Below are 24,709 nucleotides of genomic sequence, written 5' to 3'. Positions count from 1 at the left end.
TTTTTCGTAAGATTTTTCCTTCAAAATAAGACATTTGTACTCTCATTGTAAAACCATGAATATGTAGGTCAAAAAATGTGAATCAGGGGCGGCTTATACGCGAGAAATTGTCAAATTCAACCATTTTAAGGCCATTTTAAGGGTTTACGGCTTACACAAAGGCGGCTAACATGCGAGAAATTACAGTATCCGTACAAATTGTAGTGATAATATCATCCCCAACTCCTTAACCTTATTTTGACTCATAACAATAAATGCATGTCTTGATGTTAACACCCAAAAAAGCGCATTCTCTCCAGTTGCTCAAACCTGTGACCATATTACAACTACATATTCACATTTGTCTTCCAGACAGAAATTATATGCAGGAAGACTCTTGTTTATCCGAGCCCTGCAGGCCATACGAGGAATTTACATCCGACACAGTCCCTTTAACCCACGACCATCTAGGCTGTCCAATCAGAAGAGACAAGAACTACCATCAAGATAACACCGTAGTCAAACCTATATCTGGACCAGCTGTGTCCCCAGTCCTCTTCAGGTCCCCGAGACCCTCTGTAGTGGAAAGACCTTCCCCGAAAGCTATTCAAGCTAGCATCAAGGAGTCAGCGACGTTAGCGGCGGCTATTAGCATGCAATGGAAGGAGGAGGTGTCCGCCATGCGTCAGGAATTAGCCCAACTCCGAAGAGATCTCTGTCAGGAACTCCGAGCTTTTAACAGTAATTTTGATACTTTTACTAAGCATTACAATACTTGGTCACCTCAAAGTTGTAAAATTCCAGAGGAGGTGGCTTCAGGGACCACCCAAACAAGCTCAGGGACCTGTAGAAGACCTGGTGATGAAGGTTTGGGAAGATCTGAACCAGATCCAAGTACAGTTCTAGCTCAAGACCATGCTAAACGAGTGTGTACAGTTTCTGTTGGGACCCAAGCGAGGAGTAAGGTTTTGGTGAGGCAATCTACAGCAGATGCGGCAGTTAATTGTCCGGAAGAGAAGGAGAAAGGGACCCGGAAAAGTCTACCTAAGCAGTTGTCCATGGATCCGAGTATTCTTACTCGTCCTCAGTCTATGTATGTGGAAAGTGCTATACCGCTTTCTTTGGAACCAATCAAATCGTTCTCTGCTAAAGTAGCTAAAACGAAGAAGCCTGTGGAGTTGGCGTCGGTAGAAACTGAAACAAAACCGGATCTGAGGGAAGAGGAGGTTAATAGCTCGAAAACTGATTCTGAGGGTAAAGGGTTTTTGGTAGAAATGAGTCCTGAAAAAGTCCAAAATGTTTTCATCACTTTACGGCAAAGTATTGACACTGAACCGGATTGCATTGAATTCAAATCCGAAGAACCGGACTACGTGGAGACGCAAAATATCCAGCTACCTTATCCAGTCCCTGTCGTTATGGTCTATCCCCCAGAGGACCAAGACGATCCATCGGATTCTGAGTTTGATTTCTCTGTGGACAATGCAGACCAAAATATCAGCTCGGAAGAACTTCCAAATTCGACAATCCCGAAAGAACCAGATGTAGAAGTCATAGACTTAACCGGCGGATCTTCAATGGCCGACTGGCCTGACCAAAACCAGTTGCTAGATCTTGAAGTTCACCAAGATCCTCCTCCATGTCCTTCCATTGTGGTAACAGAGTGTTTTGACCTAAATCCACTAGAAAGTCCAACAGAATCCGATCCAAATCCAGACCTGATTGAATCCAACACTCATACCGATGTTCCTGAACCAGAATTTGAGGACTCTGAATGGCCACCCCTTCCAGAACCTCTTGATAACACCCGGATGTATCACGCCGACTTAGTTCACTTTGACTTAGTCATGTTGACCTCTCTGGATCAAGAAGATCTGGATTCCGTTTTTATGGACCCAGAACCAGAACCATTTGAACTAAGTACCGAATTTAACCAATCAGATTGTCCCCAAATATCAGGAACTGATCCCTCCACAGTACCTTGTCCCTCAGATCAGTCTTCAGCGACCAATCCTATCAACTTCCAGCCCTTTTCGGAAACCGACTCCGATTCTGTGCCCTTCTCGAGCCAATCAGGATGGTGCAAAACCCAAGTTACCGTCACAATCTCACCCCCAAGTTCCCTATCCCCTGATACTTCATCAGAACTGGACTTTGGACCCCCCAAGACCTCACCAGAGTCGTGGTTCCCCAATGAAGATCCAGAAGATGTTAGCGAGCCATTTTTAGGAGATGCTAGCTCGAATCCAGACCAGATAAGAGAAGAAACAACCAACCCAATGGAAAATACCCAAGTTATTACCCAAGAAAAGACCACAGAAAGTCTGGAAGACACTTTTTTGTGGTACCGATGGCAGAAACGGACCCAGAAGAAAGAACTGGTCCAGAGAAGTGCTAGTGTGGAACTCTGGAGTGGAAGATATGAATATAATAGTGCGGAAATCACATATGTTTCTCTCACTCTTTGAGATTGTACTTTAGTTTTCAGCAGACAAAATGTAGCCCAAAAAATATATCGTAGTCAAGTCATGTAGAGTTTTAGACCAAAACCAAATGTTGGTGTTCCAAGCAAGGACTATTTCATCAAATTTCATGTTTTTTTATACGCAAAAAGCATCGTTTTCTGAGAACTTGGACTTGTTTTGGTGGAAAATATGGTTCGAGAATTTTTGGAGAACTGAGAAATGTCCTTAGGACAAATAACTAGTCTAGAAAGGACCAGTTTTGACTATGAAAGGACTGAAAATTGAAAATCTTCCTAACCGTCATATGTACGTTTTTGCGTGTGTTTTTACTCTAAAACCGAGTGAGATGATTTTGGACGGTTATTGTGTAACCGCAAAAAAATGAAAGTTTGCTATGTGAGCAGATAGATGGACAAAAGTTCTGTCAAATTGGAACGGACGCTTATGTCAAAACAAAATTCTGGAATCCGGAAATACACGTTGATGAAAGTTTATTCATGTTCCTTCCAAAAAATATATTCCCAAAGCTAAAGTATGTATTTACTGTAAAAATACTATTACATTCATCCATAATTATACTAAGCATAAATCGTATCTTTTTATTTTCCCTTCAAAGTAAAATATTTGTACTCCCTATTAAAACCACGAACATGAATCTGAAAATGATGAATAAGTTAGCCTCTTATACGAAAAAAAAAGTAAAAATTCAACGATTTTAAGGCCATTTCATATAAAAATACTACAGTAATCCAAACAGTCACCAAAATTAAACCAAAAACAAAACAAAAAAGTCATGTTAAGCAATGATTTTTTTTTAATATCTACAAAAAATATTATCACTGGGTCATCCAGGTTAATTATGGCCATTATTATTATTGGATATTTTTTTATGTACATCCAAAAATGAAAAAGTTTTGGTAATTCTGCCATTTTTAAAGCATTTAATTAGACCTTCTACCATCTAATTATTGTATTAAGAACTTCATAGACAAGTTATAGTGTCCAATTAATTATTCCAAATGTGTTCTATGCTTTAATAAAGCAAACGGCAACAAAAGAAACCTTTGAGCTGTACTTCAAAAAAAAATATATATATATATTTATTTTAAATGAGTTTGCCGAGGCAGATTTTGCAAAACGATGGCGAGTTAATTGCTTGTATTGTTGTTTGGTGCTTTTGTCATTTCAGTAACAAAGCCAGTCTTTCTTTCACCATTTCATTCAAAGTCGACTTTTCATTTGCCAAACAGGATGTACTCTAGTATAATACGTCCCGCCAAAATGAAATGACTTTTTTTAATCAAATGGAATGGAAATGTGTTAAATAGCCTTGTCATTTCATTCAAATGAAGGACCGCAAAATGTCCAAAAAAATCAAGCATCTTTAAAACATAAAATAAAATATTTTATTTTGAAATTGTCCCAATAGAATTGCTCTCGGATTGACTATATTCCATCAAAAAACTATTTACAAGTCTCCCACTACTTGTCACTTCATTCAAATGAGGGACTGCAAAATGTCCAAAAAAATCAAGCCTCTTCAAAACATAAACATTTTATTTTGAAATTGCCCAACAGAATTGCTCTCCGATTGACTATATCCCATCAAAAAACTGTTTACAAGGCTCCCACTACTCGTCACTTCATTCAAATGAGGGACTACAAAATGTCAAAATAAAATCAAGCTTCTTAGAAACATAAAACAATTCTTTTATTTTGAAATTACCCTAACAAAATTGCTCTCCGATTGACTAAATCCCATCAAAACACTATTTTCAAGCCCCCCACTACTCTCAACCAATCAGAAGTCGAGCTCCATGTCAAATTCCGATTGGGTTCTTAGCGTCCAATCACATTTGGAAGTCGTTTTTCCAGCTTGACAAACATGTCAACTGAGCAGGAAAATGGAAACTTTGACAACATGGCGTCTGTATCAGGTAAGTACTTCAAATTGATATACTTAATGCATCCACAGTTGTTCACATGATGATTGGACAGCGGGACGATAAGAGGGATGAGTCGCTTGGGACCGATCTTCCCATATTGATGTCATTTAATGTGTTTAATGGCCGACTTTTCCAAGGCGGCGGCGTTCCATATTATTGATTGGTCGAGTGTATTGACTGTTTTTTGTGGGTTTTTTTGTACTGACTGTCCAGTTTTTTCTTTTCAAGTGAAATTCGGTGTTCTTTGAGTAAAAGCCACAGCGCTCTCATAAAAGAGCAAATTACCCAGAGTGCTTTGTCCGCTGCTATTATTGGATGTATTTATGGCTACGTTATAGTTTGCGGTTTACTTTCAAGTCCACCATTTGTACTTGTCCTCCAAATGACAAATACAAACTGATTTTTTGACATTCAGTGGCCTAAAAATGGACCAATTAATGCAATTTCATTTGGTGAATACTTTTTAGTTTTTTTAGGGAAAAAAAGCCTAACTATACTATGTCGTTTTTTTAAAGAACAATATATATATTCTAAAAAATGAGAAAATAAAAATGTGGAAAACAGGATTTATTTATTTTCTCATTTTTAAGACCATTAAAAATTATTTGGGATTGAAAAAAAATCTAACAAAAAATATTTTTTGTTGAAGAAATTTTTTTTTACTTATTTTCTTTCCAAAAGAGTATAAAAAACAGAGTCAACATTGATTTATTAACCTAAGATTTATTCTGTTCATTTTCAATCTAAAACATGACCCCAACATGTTATTTTTTGCATACTATTTAATTTTTGTAGGATAAAAAGCCTTACTATACTATGTCGTTTTTTAAAGAAAAAAAATATTGTAAAAAATGAGAAAGTAAAAATGTGGAAAACAGGATTTATTTATTTTCTCATTTTTAAGACCATTAAAAATTATTTGGGATTGAAAAAAAATCTTACAAAAAAAATATTTTTTGTTGAAAAAAATTTTTTTTTACTTATTTTCTTTCCAAAAGAGTATAAAAACAGAGTCAACATTGATTTATTAACATAAGATTTATTCTGTTCATTTTCAATCTAAAACATGTTCTTTTTTGCAGCCATGTCATTCACGCCAAGCTACAAGAAGCCCCTCCCACCTCCCGTCCCACCTCGCGGCACTTCCAAGCCCCTCATCTCCATCACGGCCCAGAGCAGTACCGAGTCCACCCAAGACGCCTACCACGAGGGCCGCCGCCGCCTACAGAGCGGAGCCTGGGGTGCCGAGGGCCAGGACGGCGGCCCCACGGTGGGTTTGAGCCCCGGACGGGGACTCTACGACTCGGTGGACAGCTTGGACAGCGCCAAGGCCGCCACCCTGGCCATGGAAGCGGCCGGAGGGGGGACCACGGGTGGCGAGAGACGCCCGTCGTCCACCGACGGTCACGGCTCGGTCCTCACCTGCGACAAAGCCGTCCTGGTGTCCAAGGCTGAGGAGTACCTGAAGACGCCTCGTTCGTCCGTGGGGATACAGGTGAGTTTGAGTCTGGGGACGGAGGGTGGTCCGTCTTACTATACATAGTCTTTTTTAAGAGGGAAAAAAAGCCTTACTATACAATGTCGTTTTTTCAAGAAAAAAAGCCTTACTATACTATGTCGTTATTTCAAGAAAAAAGCCTTACTATACGATGTCGTTTTTTCAAGAAAAAAAGCCTTACTATACTATGTCGTTTTTTCACGAAAAAAAGCCTTACTATATTATGTCGTTTTTTCAAGAAAAATAGCCTTACTATACTATGTCGTTTTTTCAAGAAAAATAGCCTTACTATAGTATGTCGTTTTTTCAAGAAAAAAAGCCTTACTATAGTATGTCGTTTTTTCACGAAAAAAAGCCTTACTATACTATGTCGTTTTTTCAAGAAAAAAAGCCTTACTATAGTATGTCGTTTTTTCAAGTAAAAAGCCTTACTATACTATGTCGTTTTTTTCAAGAAAAAAAGCCTTACTATACTATGTCGTTTTTTCAAGAAAAAAAGCCTTACTATATGTCGTTTTTTCAGGAAAAAAAGCCTTACTATACTATGTCGTTTTTTCGAGAAAAAAAGCCTTACTATACTATGTCGTTTTTTCACGAAAAAAAAGCCTTACTATACTATGTCGTTTTTTTAGGGAAAAAAACTTTACTATACTATGTCGTTTTTTCGAGAAAAAAAGCCTTACTATACTATGTCGTTTTTTCACGAAAAAAAGCCTTACTATACTATGTCATTTTTTCACGAAAAAAAGCCTTACTATACTATGTCGTTTTTTCAAGAAAAAAAAGCCTTACTATACTATGTCGTTTTTTCGAGAAAAAAATCCTTACTATACTATGTCGTTTTTTCAAGAAAAATAGCCTTACTATAGTATGTCGTTTTTTTTGAGAAAAAAAGCCTTACTATACTATGTCGTTTTTTCGAGAAAAAAAGCCTTACTATACTATGTCGTTTTTTCGAGAAAAAAAGCCTTACTATACTATGTCGTTTTTTCGAGAAAAAAAGCCTTACTATACTATGTCGTTTTTTCGAGAAAAAAAGCCTTACTATACTATGTCGTTTTTCGAGAAAAAAAGCCTTACTATACTATGTCGTTTTTTCGAGAAAAAAAGCCTTACTATACTGTCGTTTTTTCGAGAAAAAAAGCCTTACTATACTATGTCGTTTTTTCGAGAAAAAAAGCCTTACTATACTATGTCGTTTTTTCAAGAAAAAAAGCCTTACTATACTATGTCGTTTTTTCAAGAAAAAAAGCCTTACTATACTATGTCGTTTTTCAAGAAAAAAAGCCTTACTATACTATGTCGTTTTTTCAAGAAAAAAAGCCTTACTATAGTATGTCGTTTTTTTTCAAGAAAAAAAGCCTTACTATACTATGTCGTTTTTTTATTCAAGAAAAAAAGCCTTACTATAGTATGTCGTTTTTTTCAAGAAAAAAAGCCTTACTATAGTATGTCGTTTTTTAAGAAAAAAAAGCCTTACTATACTATGTCGTTTTTTTAGGGAAAAAAGACTTACTATACTATGTTGTTTTTCAAGAAAAAAAGCCTTACTATACTATGTCGTTTTTTAAAAGTAAAGAAAGTCTTACTATACTATGTCGTTTTTTCAAAGAAAAAAGGCCTTACAATACTATGTCATTTTTTAAAGTAAAAAAGTCTAATGATACAATGTCGTTTTTTAGTGAAAAACAATACATACTACTGCAAACTACTAGGCACCTGTGGTCCAGTGAGTAAGTCATTGGGCTCTCAACTCTTTGGACCCAGGTTCAATTCCTGCTTTGCTCTAATTTGTAAACTCACCTAACTTTTCCCACTTGAAGGTACCATAAAGTACTAAGTATGATCTGGGAGTGAAAAGAGACAAAACAACAAATACTACTGCCTAATCTGAGAGTGTGGTGGCCTAGTGGGTAAGTCATCAGTTTCCAACATCTTTGGTCTTGGGTTCAAATCCAAGTGCCTGCAAAGATTTTCCCAATATTATTCAGGTAAATGCAAGAGATAAAACTACAAGTACTACTCCCTAATGTCAGAGTTTGTTGGCCCAGTGGCTAAGTCATCAGTTTCCCAACTCTTTGGTCTTGGGTTCAAATCCAAGTATTGCAAAAATTTTCTCACTATTATTCAGGTAAGTGAAAGAGGTAAAACTACAAGTAGTACTGCTTACTCTCACAGGGTGGTGGCCCAGTGGCTAAGTCATCAGCCTTCCACCTCTGTGGTCCTGGGTTCAATTCCCAGCGCAGGCAAAGGTTTTCCAAATATTATTCAGTTTAAAATATAAGTGTTAATGTCTGTGTTTAAGTGTATAAGTGTTCAGTGGTGGATGAAGCATTTTGAGTAAAAAACGACTAAGTGTTTAACCCCATATCCTTGAAATGAGACAAAAGTACAAGTACTACTTATTACTCTCACTAGGTGGTGGCCCAGTGGCTAAGTCATCAGTCTGTCACCTAAGAGGTCCTGGGTTCAAGTCCCAGTGCGGGCAAAGATTTTCCCAATATTATTCTGTTAAAAGAATAAGTATAAATGCTTGAGTGTATATGTGTATAAGTGTACAAGTATATAAGTGTTCAGTGGTGGATGAAGCATTTTGAGTAAAAAAATGACTAAGTGTTTCACCTGAATTCCTAGGATAAAACGTTTCAACACCCATGTATAAGTGGGGCACGAGTTGGTGTTGTGGGTTGCACACTCGCCTTTGCACCGAGAGAACGTGAGTTCGCTTCCCGGTGTCGGCGGTTCACTGACCAAGCAAGCGGTCGAGGGTCGGCCGAAGGCCGACCCGAGAACGCCTTTCGCACAGACAGGTCCATCAAGTGTCTTCCGAACTGCCGAAGGCAGTTCGGAATATAACCTTTTGCTGAAAAGTATGACTAAGTGTTTTATATAAATTAAAAAGTTTTTCCTTTTTTTTTTCTTCTAGTTCCATTTTCCAGACTACTTGGTTCGGTGATCAGCCAAAGGTCGTCCGCGGGAATCGAACCCTGGTCTCCCAGATGGGAGTCCAGTGTTCTAACCTCTGTGCCACCAAGTGGTTTACACTTTTCTTTGTAATCATTTCAGTGTCTTGAGAAGAAGTCCACAGAAACGACTATGTGAAAAAGTGTCCCAACCGGGATTCGAACCAAGGTCTCCCACACGGGAGTCCGGTGAACAAACCTCTGCGCCATGGAAGTGGCTACCCTTTTCCTTTGACATCATTTGAATGTCTTGACTACAAACATATGGAAACAAAAAATAGCCTAAGTGTCAAATGGTGGTGAATGAAGCATTTTACCATTAAAAATGACTAAGTGTTTTGCCTCTTTCCTTAAAGGAAAGTTTCCAATGACCGTGTATAAGTGGGGCGCTCGTTGGTGTAGTTCGTTGGTCACCTACTTTTCGTTGAAATGCTTTTTAAAAAATTCATTTAATTAGATAACTTAAAATGACAAATTTACTTATGCCATTTTGACACCAGTTGGTTTAGTTTGTTTTTACAATGTTTACTTGACAATATGCTTGTATATGCCGTTTGGGTCTATTTTTTAGATCACACATACATATATATTATATATATAAATTTGTTCTGTTCAGGTGGAGGCCGCCACAGACTCGGAATCGGAAAGCAGAGGCTCCAGGGAATACCAATCGGTGGGGATCCAAGTGGAGGATGACAAGAAAGGGTAAAAATATGGACTACAGTCATCCCTTAACTAACGTTAACTGCCGAAAATGAAAAACTGCAAAGTAGGGTACAAAAAAAATACATTTGAGGGATTATACAGTATGTGTTTCTTACTTTCACATGGGTTTTCTCTCCGTGGCGTCCAATCTTGACGACCTTTCTCCAAACGGTCCTCCAGGCAAGGGCGCTTCAAGCGTTCCAACAGCGTGACGACGGCCGTGCAGGCCGATTTGGAGTCCGAGGTCTTCCCCACCACCGAAGACAAGGGTCTGCAGTTTGGAGGGGGTTTCCAGCGCGCCTCCGAACCGGCCCAGTACGGCGCCGTGAGAACCGTGCGCACCCAGGGGCTCTTCAGCTACCGTGAGGACTACCGGACCCCCGTCGAGCCGCGAGAGGCGGTCGGCGAGCCGGCTTGGCGGCTGGAGGCGACGTCACCCCGGGAGAACGCCGTTCCGCCCGTCGAGTCGGGGCGGAGTTCGCCTTCGGCCAGGAGGGACGGTACCTGGTTCACCCAGCTGCTGCATGCCCAGACCAAGAGGATGGAGGCATGGTGTAAAGAGATGGAGGCCCAGGCGGAAGAAAATGACTTGTCCGAGGAGAGTAAGTGGCTCGAGGAGGATGCACTCGGGGAAACAAAGATTTTTAAGTGTGTGATTTTTGTTTTTTGCTTGGCAGTCTTGGGCAAAATCCGAAGTGCGGTGGGGAGCGCTCAGCTGCTCATGTCGCAGAAATTCCAGCAGTTCTACTGGCTTTGTCAGCAAAATCTGGTAAGAATCGGACACGGAGATGGACGAGTAGTAGTGGTAGTAGCGGTAGGAGTAGTAGAAATAGTAGTAGTAGCTGTAGGAGTAGTAGAAATAGTAGTCGTAGCGGTAGAAATAGTAGTAGTAGCTGTAGGAGTAGTAGAAATAGTAGTCGTAGCGGTAGAAATAGTAGTAGTAGCTGTAGAAATAGTAGTAGTAGCTGTAGGAGTAGTAGAAATAGTAGTCGTAGCGGTAGAAGTAGTAGAAATAGTAGTAGTTGTGGTAGAAGTAGTAGTTGTGGTAGAAGTAGTAGTTGTAGGAGTAGTAGAAATAGAAGTCGTAGCGGTAGAAGTAGTAGAAATAGTAGTAGTGGTAGAAGTAGTAGCTGTAGGAGTAGTAGAAATATTAGTAGTGGTAGAAGTAGTAGCTGTAGGAGTAGTAGAAATAGTAGTAGTAGTAGTGGTAGAAGTAGGAGTAGCTGTAGGAGTAGTAGATATAGTAGTAGTGGTAAAAGTAGGAGTAGCTGTAGGAGTAGTAGATATAGTAGTAGTGGTAAAAGTAGTAGATATAGTAGTAGTGGTAAAAGTAGTAGTAGCTGTAGGAGTAGTAGATATAGTAGTAGTGGTAAAAGTAGTAGTAGCTGTAGGAGTAGTAGATATAGTAGTAGTGGTAAAAGTAGTAGTAGCTGTAGGAGTAGTAGATATAGTAGTAGAAGTAGTAGATATAGTAGTAGTAGCGGTAGAAATAGTAGTAGTAGTATAAGTTTAAAGTGTATACTTTGCAGTTTGTGTAGTGTATGAAGAAAGAAAAAAATAGGTTTTTGTCTCCTTTGAATGCTTTTATTGACATTTGCAGATTAAATGATCAATTATGAAATGAAATTAATATCGTCCTACTTTTCCAAAGACTTTTCCACGTGAGCCACCGACAGACCCACGCTGACTTTGTCTTTGCCATGGATTTTTAGGACCCCAGCGCCATGCCTCGGCCAACGTCCCAAGACCTGGCGGGTTTCTGGGACTTGCTCCAACTCTCCGTTGACGACGTCACCTTCAAGTTCGACCAACTGCAGCAGATCAAGAGCAACAACTGGAGGCTGACGGACAGCCTAGAGAAGAAGGTAGTTCTCCATCTTCTTCTCGCAGTAGCACCTAAAAACTTCACATTTATCTTTCTTTTTTTATTCCCCAAAGCCTCTGGCTCCAGTACCAAAGAAGACCATCCGGCAGAAGAGTCTGGTAACCCGGGAGAAATCCCTGGACCTCCCCGACAGACACCGGCAGGAAGCCCGGCGTCGGCTAACGGCGGCTAAACGGGCGGCTAGCTTCCGTCAAAACTCAGTCTCCGAGCGAGCCGATAGCATCGAAATTTATATTCCCGAAGCCCAAACTCGACTTTAAAAAGGTAGAATCCCGTCCTTCTTCTTTTCTAAAACTTCTATCCTCCCTTGTATCACGGACACGACTCTCCGGCACCCCTCAAAGTTAACGGACAAGGCTCGGCTAATTGTTAGCGGTTAGCATCATAAAGGTAAAACATGTTTTCATTCTTTTCCAAATGTGCAAAGTGCCATTTTTTTTAAATGTAGGGTTTAACAAGCCAATCGGAAATGTTCAACTTTTCTGTAAGTTAATTTTCCAAACTTTAAAATGTGAATTGTGAAAAGTGCCAATGTTTGAAATACCTCAAATAACCCCAAACTGGGCCATGTTGGAATTGCACATTTGTAAAAGAAGCTCTTCCATCGGCTCTTCTTGTTGCCAGCTTTAAAATCTTGGCATTGACTTGAAAACTGAAAACATTGTGCCAACATTTTACGTAATATCAATACAAGTGTGTATAATTGTGTATCCTGGAATCAAAATATGTTGACTGAGCTAATGTACTTGTTACAGTTTGGTTTCTATAGCGGAAAAGGCAACTAAATACTTTAAATCTTCAAAATACGAGTACAAATTTTTATCATGTAAACCAGATTTAGATAAGCAGGCCCAACTTAATGGAAAATAAACACTAAACAAGTCAAAGTATAGTTTTGTTAACATTTTAGATGCTACCCAAAGTATCAGATCTACTGTCATAGTTAAGTTTATGGCATACTACTCTAGAAATATGTCTGATCTTGGAAGTAAAGTAGAATTAGGCTTAGTTAGTACATGGATGAGAAACAGAGTACCTGGGTATACTTGGTGCTACTGTTAGCTATTATGTTACCAAGGGGAATTAGCTCATGTGCTAACTTAGCCTGTGAGAAGCAGTAGGATTTCTAAAATACTCAGAATCCAAAGGGAACCTGTGGCCTTAGGAGTCAGTACATCACCCTCACAACCACCTGTGGTGTCTTGGGTTCAAATCCCAGTAAGTCCTCTGTTGAGTTTGCCGTGCAGTCGACTGGCCATTGATTCAAAAACTTGGTGCTACCAAGAATCAATAGCAAGCTAATCGCAAGGCAAACTCCTCACAGGACTAACTGGGATTTGAACCCAGTACACCAGAGTTGTGGTGTTCCGAGGTTGACACACTAGCTCCTTAAGCCACAGGAACCCTTTAGATTTTGAGTATCCCACTATTTCGCACATGCTAAGCTAATTCCCCTTGCTAACATAAGCACTAACAGTAGCACCCTGTATTCCCAGGTACTCAATTACTCATCTATGTACTAACCAGGCCAGATACTACTTCACTTCCAAGATCAGATGTATTTTTTAGGGTAGTATCCCATAAACCCAACTAGGACAATATATCAGATACTTTGAGTAGTACCTAGAATGTTAGCAAAACAAAACATTTACCTGTTTAGCACATATTTTCCATTGAGTAAATCCTAGCACCAGCCAAGGAATACTGTAAAAATGGGAAGAAATATACGTACAAGTTGCACAGGAGTAGTAGTCACATTTTTGGGAAGGTCATTTTACATCTGCTCAGAAAGCAAGAACAAAAATATGTTAAAGTAACATTTATAAAATGAACAATTGGCTAAATTAGCTTGTATTATTAATGTTACAGTTTTTCAGATAGCTATAGCTTAAGACAGTTTTAAAACAACATAACTATTGGGTGGTTGAAATGTTAGCTGGATTGTACATTGCTAAAGGGCGTGGCCTGCACGTAGACAAATTTTTAAAAGGAAGTCAGGTGAGCAGTGCAATCAGAAAGTGTTCGTAGCAGTCATTTCTAGGTAAGGTGACGGCGCCCTGAGCGAGCAATGGCAGGCACAAGTGAGTTTTTTTTCGCATTTTATGCAAGATACGGTTATTTTTTTGGTTGAATTTTATTCACAGACGCCAAAATACATTTTATTTTTATTTCTATTATTAAATAAATCACCATAGGCAATTTTGTGCATGTCAAGTCTAATTTATGCGCGTATAAGCCGTACTTTCAATTCAGTCATAATATTTTTTGAGCGACAAATGCGGCCTATATGCGAGAAAAAATACGTTCAGCCAGCGTAGCCTTGCAGAAACGTTAAAAAATTGTCGTTAAAATGTCGTGAGGGCATCCAATCAGCTACAAGTGCCATCAAGCCCCCCTCCCCCACCCCGATTAAAACTTAAGTTATTCAAAGGGAATTTTTATATATCTAAAATAAATATAAACTTCAAGATTTTCTTCAAATTTGTGAAATAAATCTATGATGACTAGTCCAAATAAACGGGGTAAAAGTAGTTGTTTAGAGAAAAATATTTTCATCTAATGTATATTATAACTCTAGTGAGGATAACCACAATGCCAAATGTTCATTATTTGTAAAGATACTATATATGTATACATAGAGATAAATAGATATATATATATATATATATATACTTCTATAATAAGCTTCACTGAAACATGACTATTTTCTGCTGTATTTTATGTTTTTTTTGTCATTTTCTGAGTATTTTTTAAACTAATGTGATGGCATGCATATTGATTCTGAATGTAGACTATTTTATACTATTTATTTATTTATAAGTCTAATTTATTTAACCTTTGTGTTATATTTTGATCACATAAATGTTCACTATTTATTTTATTTATTTATCTGATTATGTTGTTTTTTTTATCAAAAAAGGGTCATCGCTGTCATTAACTAATGTAAATTATTCTCGCAATTAAATTTTTTGGAGTCAAAACTTTAAAAATGTCTTTTTTCCATTATTCAAGAATATATTAAAAATTGAAAAAAAAATAGGATTTTGACGGGATATTTTATTTTCAGTCTACTTGCCTTTTACATCCTGGACATGAATAGAATAAAAAAGGGGGTGGGGCTTACTTGTTACCTGCCATTGACGAAAGTAGACGTGGAATGGAGTTGACATCATTTTTTTAAATTATGTTGTGGTCCTTTTTTTAGCAATAAATGCCATTGGAAGATGAATTATGTTGTTATTTTTGACAAAGAGAGAGAGATTCCTGCAAAAAAAAAAATAATAATAATAATTCTGGTTGTAAAAGGCATAATGTAGTGTAATATCGCCCCCTGTTGGTAAAACAAAGTACTTCTTACGGTCATTTAGAAGAGCCCATTGACTTCTTCCGTCTCAGGATCCAAGTCAATGTCGTAGAAGCAAGGTCTGGTGGGCAACCCGGGGATGGTGGGCATCTATTGTGGAAAAAAGACGGTTTTAACCAGACCCAGAAACAATCGAGTATGTTGGGGGAGCGAAAATTTACCGTGCCAACGAGCGGGAAGAGGAATCCCGCGCCGACGCTAGCTCGGATATCTCGGATGGGGACCACGAAGCCGGTGGGTACGCCTTTTTTGTCCGCCTCGTGGGAGAGTGACAGGTGAGTCTTTGCCATGCAGATAGGGAGGTTGCCAAAACCCTGATAAAGTTAAGAAATCGTTAAAAAAATGGATTTGTTAAGTCCATGGTGAGAAGGCTTTTAAATTGTATGGTAGATTAAACTGAGGTTGGTCATTCCTGGGGATTAATGCACCGTAAAAGTAACGTTTAAGGTATATTGAATGTGAAAAATATATTTAACATTGTATAGCATTAGCATTTCTGCATTGAGGCTAATTGAGCCTGCTATTAATCAAAATGTTGGGAATAAATTGACTTCAGATTAGCTAAACTGACATAAATGAAGTCATTTTAGTTCAAATCAATGTTTTTATAGGCTCTATTTGCCATTGTAAAAAAATATTGTCAAGTCATATACACTAAGGAAGCTTTTAAAATTAGTATTAATTAAAAAAAATGTTAATACACAAGGATAAGTTTCCCCATTTTTCTTCCACAATATTGCATATCAGCACTAATTTATAACAACTAAAATTTTCTACGTCAACCAGCCTACTACAAAGAATTTTTTTTTTTTGGGGATTTTCCAGGACGAATAAAAGACCATAAAAAGATCTTCGAACCACCAACCTGTTTAGTGTAGAGCTCCACTTTCCGCTGAGCTTCCGGTAGAAGCTCAATATCATCTGCACCGTAGATCTTTTGGGCGATAATTCGGATCTTCTCGGATATGGGAAGCTAACAATGGCGAGAAAACACATACAGATGATTTATACAAACTACGACCTCAGTGGGTACGACTCGGAAACAGTACCTCCAAGTCGTACAGGAACTTGAAACTACTTGGAGCTTCTGAGGCCTTCTGGACGGCCCGCCCGAGGGCCAACGCCCCGGCTCCGCCTTCGGCCCAGTGGGAGCAGCGCACGGCGTCGAAGGCGCCGGCGCCTTTGGCGTTGGTGCAGACCAGGTCCAGTTCGGCATCCGTGTCAGTCCTAAAAATAAAAAAAACATGTTTTAAAATCCACAACAATAGCTTGAGGCTAAGATGCTAATATCCAAGTTGAACAATGAGTGGGTGTGAAGTTATTTTGAATTTTTTTTAGCAAATGAGTGTAAAATGAGTATAAAATGAGTATTTTACTTACTTAAAGGCATTGACTGCCACCACCACAGGGACGCCAAAGTGTTTAGCATTCTCGATCTGCTTCCTCATGTTGCTGCAGCCTTTTTCCAGAAGCTCCAGGTTCTACACGTATAAAAACACATATGTTGATGTTTGCTTGTTGACCAGTGACTAGTTCTTTCCCCAATTCAGCAGTATTTTATTTTTGTTTTGACAGACTTTTTCCTAATTGGAAAACTGTCATGATAACAAATTTTAGTTGGCGATATACTGTCTGATAAAGTATTTCTGCTTGCTATGCTATTGTACAATAAAGTAAAAACATAAACTGTTAGCATTATGAATACATATTCTTTATGAATCACAATGCACGTCGTTTGAAGCAAAGTGGAAAATATGAACTTGCCGAAAAATCCAATGGTATTTTTGTTCTCTGCCTATTAGAGCCAATCAAAAACATTGATTTGACCCAAAATGAATGTCATCAAAGTCCACATAATAGCTAATTTTAAAGCTAACTTTTCCAATTTTTAAAAGATTTTGGAGAAGACAACTATGAGATATACTACATGGAAGCTAATGGTAAAAATATTTTAGCTAGCTATTAAGCTAGCTAAAATAGTTAGTACAATTATACATTGTCTTTTACAATGTATAATTGTACAACTATTTTAGCTAGCTATTAAGCTAGTTAAAATACTTAGTCCAATGATACATTGTCTTGTACCATTAACTTCCATGTAGCAATGCTAAAGCTATACAATATTTATCTAAGATAGGGCATAAAAGTACAATACCTCCTCAATATATTCCTTTGGTAGCGGCATCCCAGCAGTAACCTAAAAAATAATTTAAAAAAGCACATTTATCAACTATTAAAAGAGACTTTATATTAGCTAATAATGTGGAAAGTAAACCCACTGTCGGTCCTCCGCCGTGCATCTTGAGGGCTCGTACAGTGGCCACTAAAACCACTACATGGGGTCTCAAACCCGAGTATCGGCACTTGATATTGAAGAACTTTTCCATCCCGATGTCGGCACCAAAGCCGGCTTCTGTAACTGTTTGGCAATAAAAACAATGGCGGTAAAGACAAAGTCGAGAATGAAGTAGAATCGGTGCACAAAACATTAACTTACCGACAAAGCCTTCCGGTCCCACCAGTTTCAAGGCAATTTTATCAGCCAAAATGGAGGAGTTGCCGTGGGCGATGTTGGCGAAAGGTCCGGCGTGGACGAAGACAGGTGTCCCCTAGGTCAAATTGTGATACTCTTAATCCTCAAAAGATTAGACAGAGATGAGAAATTAAGAAGTAACAAGAGCTCCACCCACCTCCAAAGTCTGCATAAGATTTGGTTTAATGGCATCTTTCATGAGGACGGCTAGTGCACCACAAACGCCCTAAAATGACAAAATTATTGTTAATAACATTGCTTATTTGTCTCATTGCTAACTGGAGGTCAATCAGTACACTGCAGTAATGACCAAGTACATATATAAGTTAAGTGAATACTGCATTGTTATTTTTTTTAGTGGGTACAGGTCCCTAACCAGGTCTTCGGTCGTGATGGGCTGTCCATTCCGGCTAGTGGCCACCACCATTTTGGCCAACCGTTCGCGCATGTCTTCCAGGTTGCTAGTCAGTGCGAGGACGGCCATGATTTCACTTGCTACTGTGATGTCAAATTGCGCCTGTAGGGGAACAAAAACAAAAAAAATAACTTTTTAGTAGAGCTGGGTTAACTGAGACACGATAATATTTGTGTTTACCTCTCTGGTGTAGCCCTTTTCCGTCGGTGACTGTCCAATGGTGATCTTTCGGAGGAATCGATCATTGGTATCCAAGACTAGAAGTACAGAAAAACATATTTAGATGAATATGATTTAAAGTGAAACTGATTTTTGAGGAATATCATAGGAAGTTTGTTTTTACCTCTTTGCCATGTCACAGAACTCGGGTCAATATCCAAACGGGCAAATCGTGTAATCTCGTCTTCAGTCAGGGTGGTAGGATCTGTTTTTTCGATGCCTAGTTTCTAATTAAAAGACATATTTTACCCATATTAATATTCCTATACTCCAACTATACACATTGAGAATAATTATGTTAAATAGTACTTTTAGTCTGTTGATCTGGAGTGGCGAAAACTTCCTTTGTCCTCCATTGAGTGGGACCAGGCGATTATACAGAGCCTTAAAACAGAACAAAAAATAATAATTAGTATTTTTTTAAATGAAAATAAGTACATATTCTGAAGAAGAAAGCAGTAACCTTGTCACTTTGCGTGGATTCATGAAACATGCGTGCATCAATGGCAGCAGCCACCAAATTATTGGATGCCGTGATGGCGTGGATGTCACCGGTGAGATGAAGGTTGAACTGAAAGAAGAAAAACACACTGCCGTCACATTTCCAACCCAAATTGCTGTAAAACACGAAAAACATAAGAGTGGACAGAGCTACTGCCACTGGCTGTCGCATAAACAGTGCCATAATAAATAGAAAAGTTTGTATTTTATTTACTGCGCGCCATATGATTGCTGCTGCGCAGAGAAGACGAAAGTAGTGCGCAATTGTGCACAGCTTAGAGGGATATTGGTGCCAAAGTATACTTGGCAGAAATTACAAGAAGTTTGACCTATTTTTTTAGTTTCATACTTATTTTATTTGAGGTATTTTACTGATACAATTCTTGTTTTTGTACTGGCATTGATAACCATTTACTTATTCAAATGTGATTGAACACAGGTGGTCTTGGGGGCACTACCGATGTTTTCCTCGGACCCCCCAACATCTCCTAGCAACGCTAGTTTCTCTTTCTTACTAATCCTGCCGCCTTTTCTTTAATGAATGCCAGCAAACGGGTGAGATTTGCGGCTCGGCGGCTCCTTGCAATGACATTTAACAGCTGCCTTATCACAAATCTTGGTGTTTAGAAAATTATTACTCTGTTATTTGCTGGAAAACCTCAAATATTTTCTCGCAAAGACGCGAAAACATTTCAAAGTGACTTGAAGAGTCCTACAGTGTCAACAACATACCTCTTCCATTGGAATGACTTGAGAATATCCTCCTCCTGCAGCACCCCCTGCAAACCACAAGGAAAATATTTGAGTGTAAAATGCGTGGCAGGTTGGAAACTAAATTAAAAAGTACCTTTAATGCCAAATGTGGGTCCCTGCGAAGGCTGGCGGACATTTGCAAAAACGTTGAGTTTCATGTGGGCTCCGATGGCTTGGACAAGGCCGATGGTGGTGGTACTCTTTCCTTCGCCCAATGGAGTCGGAGTAATACTACACACACAAAAAAAACATGTTAAAGAACCTAGGAGACCATTAATTCCCCCCAAAAAAGTTCCACATTGGAAGTGATTTAATTTAACAAATGTACTACACTACATGAATAATTAACTTTTTACAGTGTTTAATCATACGAGTCAAAATTAAAATTAAATACTAAATAATAGTAATAATACTACAAAAAAATCATGTTAAAGAACCCAATAGACCATTGATTCCCCCCAAAAAGTTCTCAATTACAAATGATATAATTTAAAAAATGCTGGATTATTTACTTTTTACAGCTTTTAAGCATACAAGTGTCAAAATTATTTTTTTTGCGTAATACTACACAAAAAAAACATGTTAAAGAACCCAAGAGACCCTTAATTCCCCCCCAAAAAAGTTCCCCATTGCAAATGATATAATATAACAAATGTACTACACTACATGAACAATTTACTTTTTACAGCGTATAAGCCACGAGTGTCAAAGTGACCAAATCACATGGTGTTGGGTTATAAAGCACAACCTACCCAGTGACGACTACATATTTGCCATCTGGTTGCGCCTGCAGCCGCTTGATGATGCTCAGGTGGACTTTGGCCTTGGTTTTACCATAAAGGTCCACCTCATCTGAAAGCAGACCCACTTCTTTGGCTAGACGGTCGATGGGCTTTGGTACGCAGGAGCGAGAAATCACAATGTCACTGTAAGAGTCGAAAGATGGAGAAGAAATTTTAATGGGAGATCACTTGTTTCATGAATTATTGCGGGTAATATAGTCCAAAAAAGCCCAAAAAACAGTAATGTAGTCATAATAAACTACAAAAAAGCACCCATGTTTATCTATAATCCTTATAAAGCATGATTTAAGGATTTGTGTGTGTGTATGTTAAGATTCTCTCGCTACGTTTGACCAAACCGTGCAACGTAGAGAGTTGAATTTTTTCATGGTGGTCAGAAACGGCTGTCGGATTCTAATAGACGAGTAATTGCATTTCTTGAAAAAATTTTAAGTGTGTAAACTCAATCTTTTAATTGTTAAACACCCATTTTTCAAAGAGATTTTTTTATAGCGCTACAATTATCTTTTGGTTCTAAAAAAAGACACCATACATCTGCTTGTTATTCAATAAAAAACACAAACTACAAAAAATTAATTTGAAAAATAAATACAAATCACATAAACATAGTTCCAATTAGGTGACAAACCTTGGCACAGGCTTCTGAAGTTGGAGTTTAGTCAAAGACATACTCCATTGGCCCGGTTGATGGCTGTCCAAAAACCGCTTGGCACTCAATACTGTGTTCTAAACAATAAACAATTGTCACTCAAAATGATTCCTTTGAATTACAAGGCTTCCATCTACAATTTAAAATCAACCTTACCGCCATCAACATGGCCACCGTCATTGGTCCCACGCCACCAGGCACGGGGGTGATGTATCCGGCTCGCTCCTTGGCCGATGCGTAGTGTACGTCACCCACCACTCGTTTGCCGCTGGGTTTGCTCTCGTCTGCAGGAAAAATGGGAAATACCCCTTTAAGGTATTTGACTCATTTAGGAAGAAGAAAGAGTTAAAAACAAGAACCTGAAATTAGATTAATCCCACAGTCAATGACGACCGCTCCTTTTTTGATCCATTCTCCTTTCACCATCTCGGCTTTCCCGATACCAACAACCAAAATATCTGCCTTGGCCACCTGGATAAAATATACAAATATAAAAATGAGCATTTTTATGGTAAATTAGGTAGTCCAGGGCACAAAGTGGCGGTCCGGGGGCCTAATCTGGCCCTCCACATCATTTTTTTGGTCAAAATTTGATACATTTTGGTTCACCCAGTTTATTTTTTTTAAATAAGATAATGGAAAACACGGAAACCATCTTAATTAATACAAGAAAAATGTGTTTAACACAGTTTTTACCTCTTCAGGCAGTTCCACCGTTTTGGAATGACACGTAGTAACGGTGGCATGGTTCCACAACAGAAGGTCATGCATCGGCGCCCCCACAATCTTGCTACGACCTATCACCACTGCACGCTTCCCTGCCACTGTCACCCCTATGCACAAGAGAAAAAAAACAATTTAAAAACAACAAAAACATTGTTTTATTGTTCAAGGATTAAGATATTTTTAGCATGTTAGCATCATTAGCATACCAGTCTGCCTGATCAGTTCCATGCAACCATTGGGGGTGCAGGGGATGAAGCAATCGCTCAGGTCTCCACGAGACAGCTTTCCAGCGTTTATGCTTGTGAGCCTTAGAAAAACAGAAAAAAACATGTACATGCTATTTACTGTATGATATCCATACATATCAATGGAAGGGAAACATGATTGGTCAATGGCAGCCTTCCCATACTGTTTAAATGGATTTGATGCCTGTGACTAATACAGTTATAGGGCTATTTACAAAATAAATTGGTTTTTAGCCTTTTTTTGTAACTTAAAAATTTAGTAAGTAGGAGTGTACTTTATATGTAAATTCTGTAACTCGTTCCATAGTCCTTGCACAACTACTAACTAAAAACTCTTTAAAAATTGGTCAAAGTGTCCCAAATGTTACATTAACAGGTGGATATTTAACATGTTATACTCCAATTTAAGTATTTTTCCTTAAAAGTATGCGTTTTCTTGGTTTCTGATTAAATTTTTAAAAAATCCTCTACATTTGGCAGGTGCAATTAGTAATAAAAAAACACGGTAACACTAAATAATGAAGGTCTTTTGTCCTTACCCGTCAACATCCTTTTCTGGTGCGACAGCATTAGTCACTTTCTCTGTGTCGATGTTGTGAACCGAATCCAAGGGCAATTGAACGATGAGGCCATGAATAGAAGAATTCTCGTTCACCTCTGTGATACTGTGAAGAATCTGATGGGAGAAAAAATAACTCATGTGGTTTTTGATACCTTTACTTCAGAGTTTTGGACATTGGAGACATCCTTCTTACCTCGTCTTCAGTGGCAGTTTTAGGAAGTTTCAAGTGTGTGGCATTGATTCCAATCTAGGCAACATGATAAGCACTTGGTTCAGAATTTGGCATGCTAAATTGGAACTTTAACTTCATAACAATAATTTCTATTGCTTACTATACGATTATTTCGATCTCAAATCCGGGACTGATCAATAGCGTAAACCGAGGTTCTACTGTACTTACCTCCAATGCAGCTTTCAACTTCATGCCAATGTAGAGATTGGAATCATCCCGATCTCCAACCTGTACAGACGTAAAATAGCTTTTTGACTACAATTAAATTAAATTCTGGCCAATATATTATTTTTTTTCTGTGGGAAAACGAGGTTAGAACAAAAAAAAAACTTAAAATACTAAATTAAAACTCTACTAACCTGTAGAATCACTAAACCAGGTTGGAAATTGGAGTCTTGAAGTTTCATTTGCTCGACATCTTTTTTCAAGTTCCCCCTCACCTGTCTGAAAATATAAAATTTGTTTATTAATCTATGTCCTAAGGCAGCATTTATTTATTTTTCTGCTATATTTGTGTAAGAGAAGCATAGACAAAGGCGATAATCAGATAATCTAAATCAGTTGAGCTAATCAAAGGTCAAAGAGCACACAAGACGATGGTCACGCTGGACTTTACCTAAAAAATACTCAATACCGATTGTTATTAAAGTTAAACAATGATCAAAATTGGTTGTTTTATGTCCAAAAATCAACATTACATTATACACAAGGAATGACAGATGAAAAACCATGGCTTTAAAGTAAAAAAATACTGTGGACTAATTTAATTAGGCTGTAGTGAACGTGATTCTGCACGAGTTGCACACAGTTGATTATTATACATGCATGACACCATTTACTCGAACTAATTTGGGGTCAATTCAATTTATGTTGGCTATAAATGTGGGAAAAACTACATTTTTAAAAAAATGTGAATAGGGAATGCTTATAAACACCAAAAAATATTGAGTTATTAATGTATTTATTAATTTAAGGGTTAACATGGAATAATTTAGGTGTACTTTATATCTAAATAAACATTTGGGTCATCACAAATATACCATTTAAAAAGTAATCTAAAGTCAGTGAGTAAACAGAAAGCCTGGCCTGTATCCCTATAATGTAATATGTACATAAAATGTTTAAAAAAGCCATCAATTCAATTTAAAAAGGTATATTTTGACAGACAAAATATCCCTCAACAAGTACTCTAAAGTATCTGACCAAGAGGACAAAGATCAGCTTGACTCAAGTTATGACACAATAGTGCAAAATGCGCAATCAATCACGTCAGTATTACATAAGTGTCAAATTCAATAAATTCCTTACTTTTGTTATTTCATTAATCCGTACCTTATAAGCATTTCTGAACCAAAGTACACAGTAATTCAGTCAGTCACGTGGTTATCACTTTGCACAAGCACATTATACACAAAAACCGTTCTGCAAAAATTATTTGAATTAAGTCAAAATGTAAACAGCTAAAATTCGGATAAATAGCGATGATAGTGCATAAATAGCAGGAAAGAAATATTTATTTAGTTTAGTTAGTTTTCCAAACCGCGTCGTTAGCCAAACACATGACCAAGACCACGCCGAGCGGATCTTGTTCAATTAGCATTATCTTTATTAAATAACCCCCACAACAAATGAAAATAATAAACGTAAATGCACTTACGCTGAAACTTCCTTTCCACTTATGACCTTTGCTGCCATTTCAGTGGGTTTGTCAGACAGTTCGTGTATCGTTTGTCCTATAAACACGCTACTTTCCCGATAAATGTGTTACAAACTTTTGGATGTAAGGAAACCACCACTTCCGCAAATGGGTTTGCACTCCGTTACTTTGGACCAATAGGCTTGAGGGGATGGAGAAAAAAGGCGGGATTTATTCAAAGTTGTACGTCTCTGGTAACCAATAGTATGCATGATAGGACGTGGGGTCGACTAATGACGTCATACCATTTGTGCCTGAAAGCTATTGGTGCAAGACGAAGGGGCGTTTCTTTAATACCAGTTTTTGCCCGCAGAGGGCGCTAATGTTTTCAAAACCTATTTCCATTTCTTTTTCTTTAACGCGTATGACAAAAAAACTTCAAATTTACAGTTAGAAAGGTAGTAATTGAGATGAAATAAAAACAATATAACTCTAAACATTTCTCTGGACTGAAATAAAAGTGACATTAATCTTCCTTTAAGAAACTTTGCCAATTTTAGCCTCTCAAAAGTATGTGAAATTCCTCATAAGAACTCTGCATGAAACATGGTAAGTATATTTCAAATAGTT

The 24,709-nt window shown here is 38.1% G+C and overlaps 2 protein-coding genes across 4 annotated transcripts in view; one reads left to right on the top strand and one right to left on the bottom strand.

Annotated features, from left to right (window-relative positions):
- Positions 1-12,019, top strand: part of dlgap2a (discs, large (Drosophila) homolog-associated protein 2a) — a 54,711-nt gene extending 42,692 nt beyond the window's left edge. For 2 of the 3 annotated variants that reach the window (XM_077731371.1, XM_077731370.1), the window contains one exon: positions 352-3,855. In XM_077731371.1, the coding sequence (XP_077587497.1) occupies positions 352-2,447 (2,096 nt within the window). In that variant the 3' untranslated portion in view covers positions 2,448-3,855. Of the gene's footprint in view, positions 1-351; positions 3,856-5,472; positions 5,886-9,467; positions 9,557-9,736; positions 10,159-10,233; positions 10,326-11,268; positions 11,422-11,494 lie in introns of those variants that run through there. The other variant, XM_077731372.1, reaches the window with a different exon arrangement.
- A 2,461-nt stretch (positions 12,020-14,480) lies between these two features.
- Positions 14,481-24,273, bottom strand: mthfd1b (methylenetetrahydrofolate dehydrogenase (NADP+ dependent) 1b). Its single transcript, XM_077731651.1, has 28 exons — positions 24,101-24,273; positions 22,803-22,887; positions 22,612-22,671; positions 22,405-22,458; positions 22,189-22,325; positions 21,611-21,711; positions 21,375-21,511; positions 21,038-21,149; positions 20,835-20,962; positions 20,658-20,755; positions 19,979-20,152; positions 19,321-19,457; positions 19,206-19,252; positions 18,436-18,543; positions 18,282-18,356; positions 18,097-18,199; positions 17,934-18,010; positions 17,715-17,855; positions 17,496-17,564; positions 17,303-17,414; positions 17,085-17,224; positions 16,961-17,002; positions 16,186-16,286; positions 15,855-16,032; positions 15,671-15,778; positions 14,967-15,119; positions 14,800-14,895; positions 14,481-14,705 (listed from the first exon to the last, which is right to left on the bottom strand). The coding sequence occupies exons 1-27, from the start codon at positions 24,136-24,138 to the stop codon at positions 14,806-14,808; spliced, it is 2,805 nt and encodes a 934-aa protein (XP_077587777.1). The 5' UTR covers positions 24,139-24,273; the 3' UTR covers positions 14,481-14,705; positions 14,800-14,805.
- Positions 24,274-24,709: the final 436 nt, after the last annotated feature.

This window comes from Stigmatopora nigra, chromosome 13, assembly GCF_051989575.1.
Source record: "Stigmatopora nigra isolate UIUO_SnigA chromosome 13, RoL_Snig_1.1, whole genome shotgun sequence".
Lineage (NCBI taxonomy): Eukaryota > Metazoa > Chordata > Actinopteri > Syngnathiformes > Syngnathidae > Stigmatopora > Stigmatopora nigra.
Note: the sequence above shows the minus strand (reverse complement) of the source record. Positions and strands in the feature narration are given on the sequence as shown.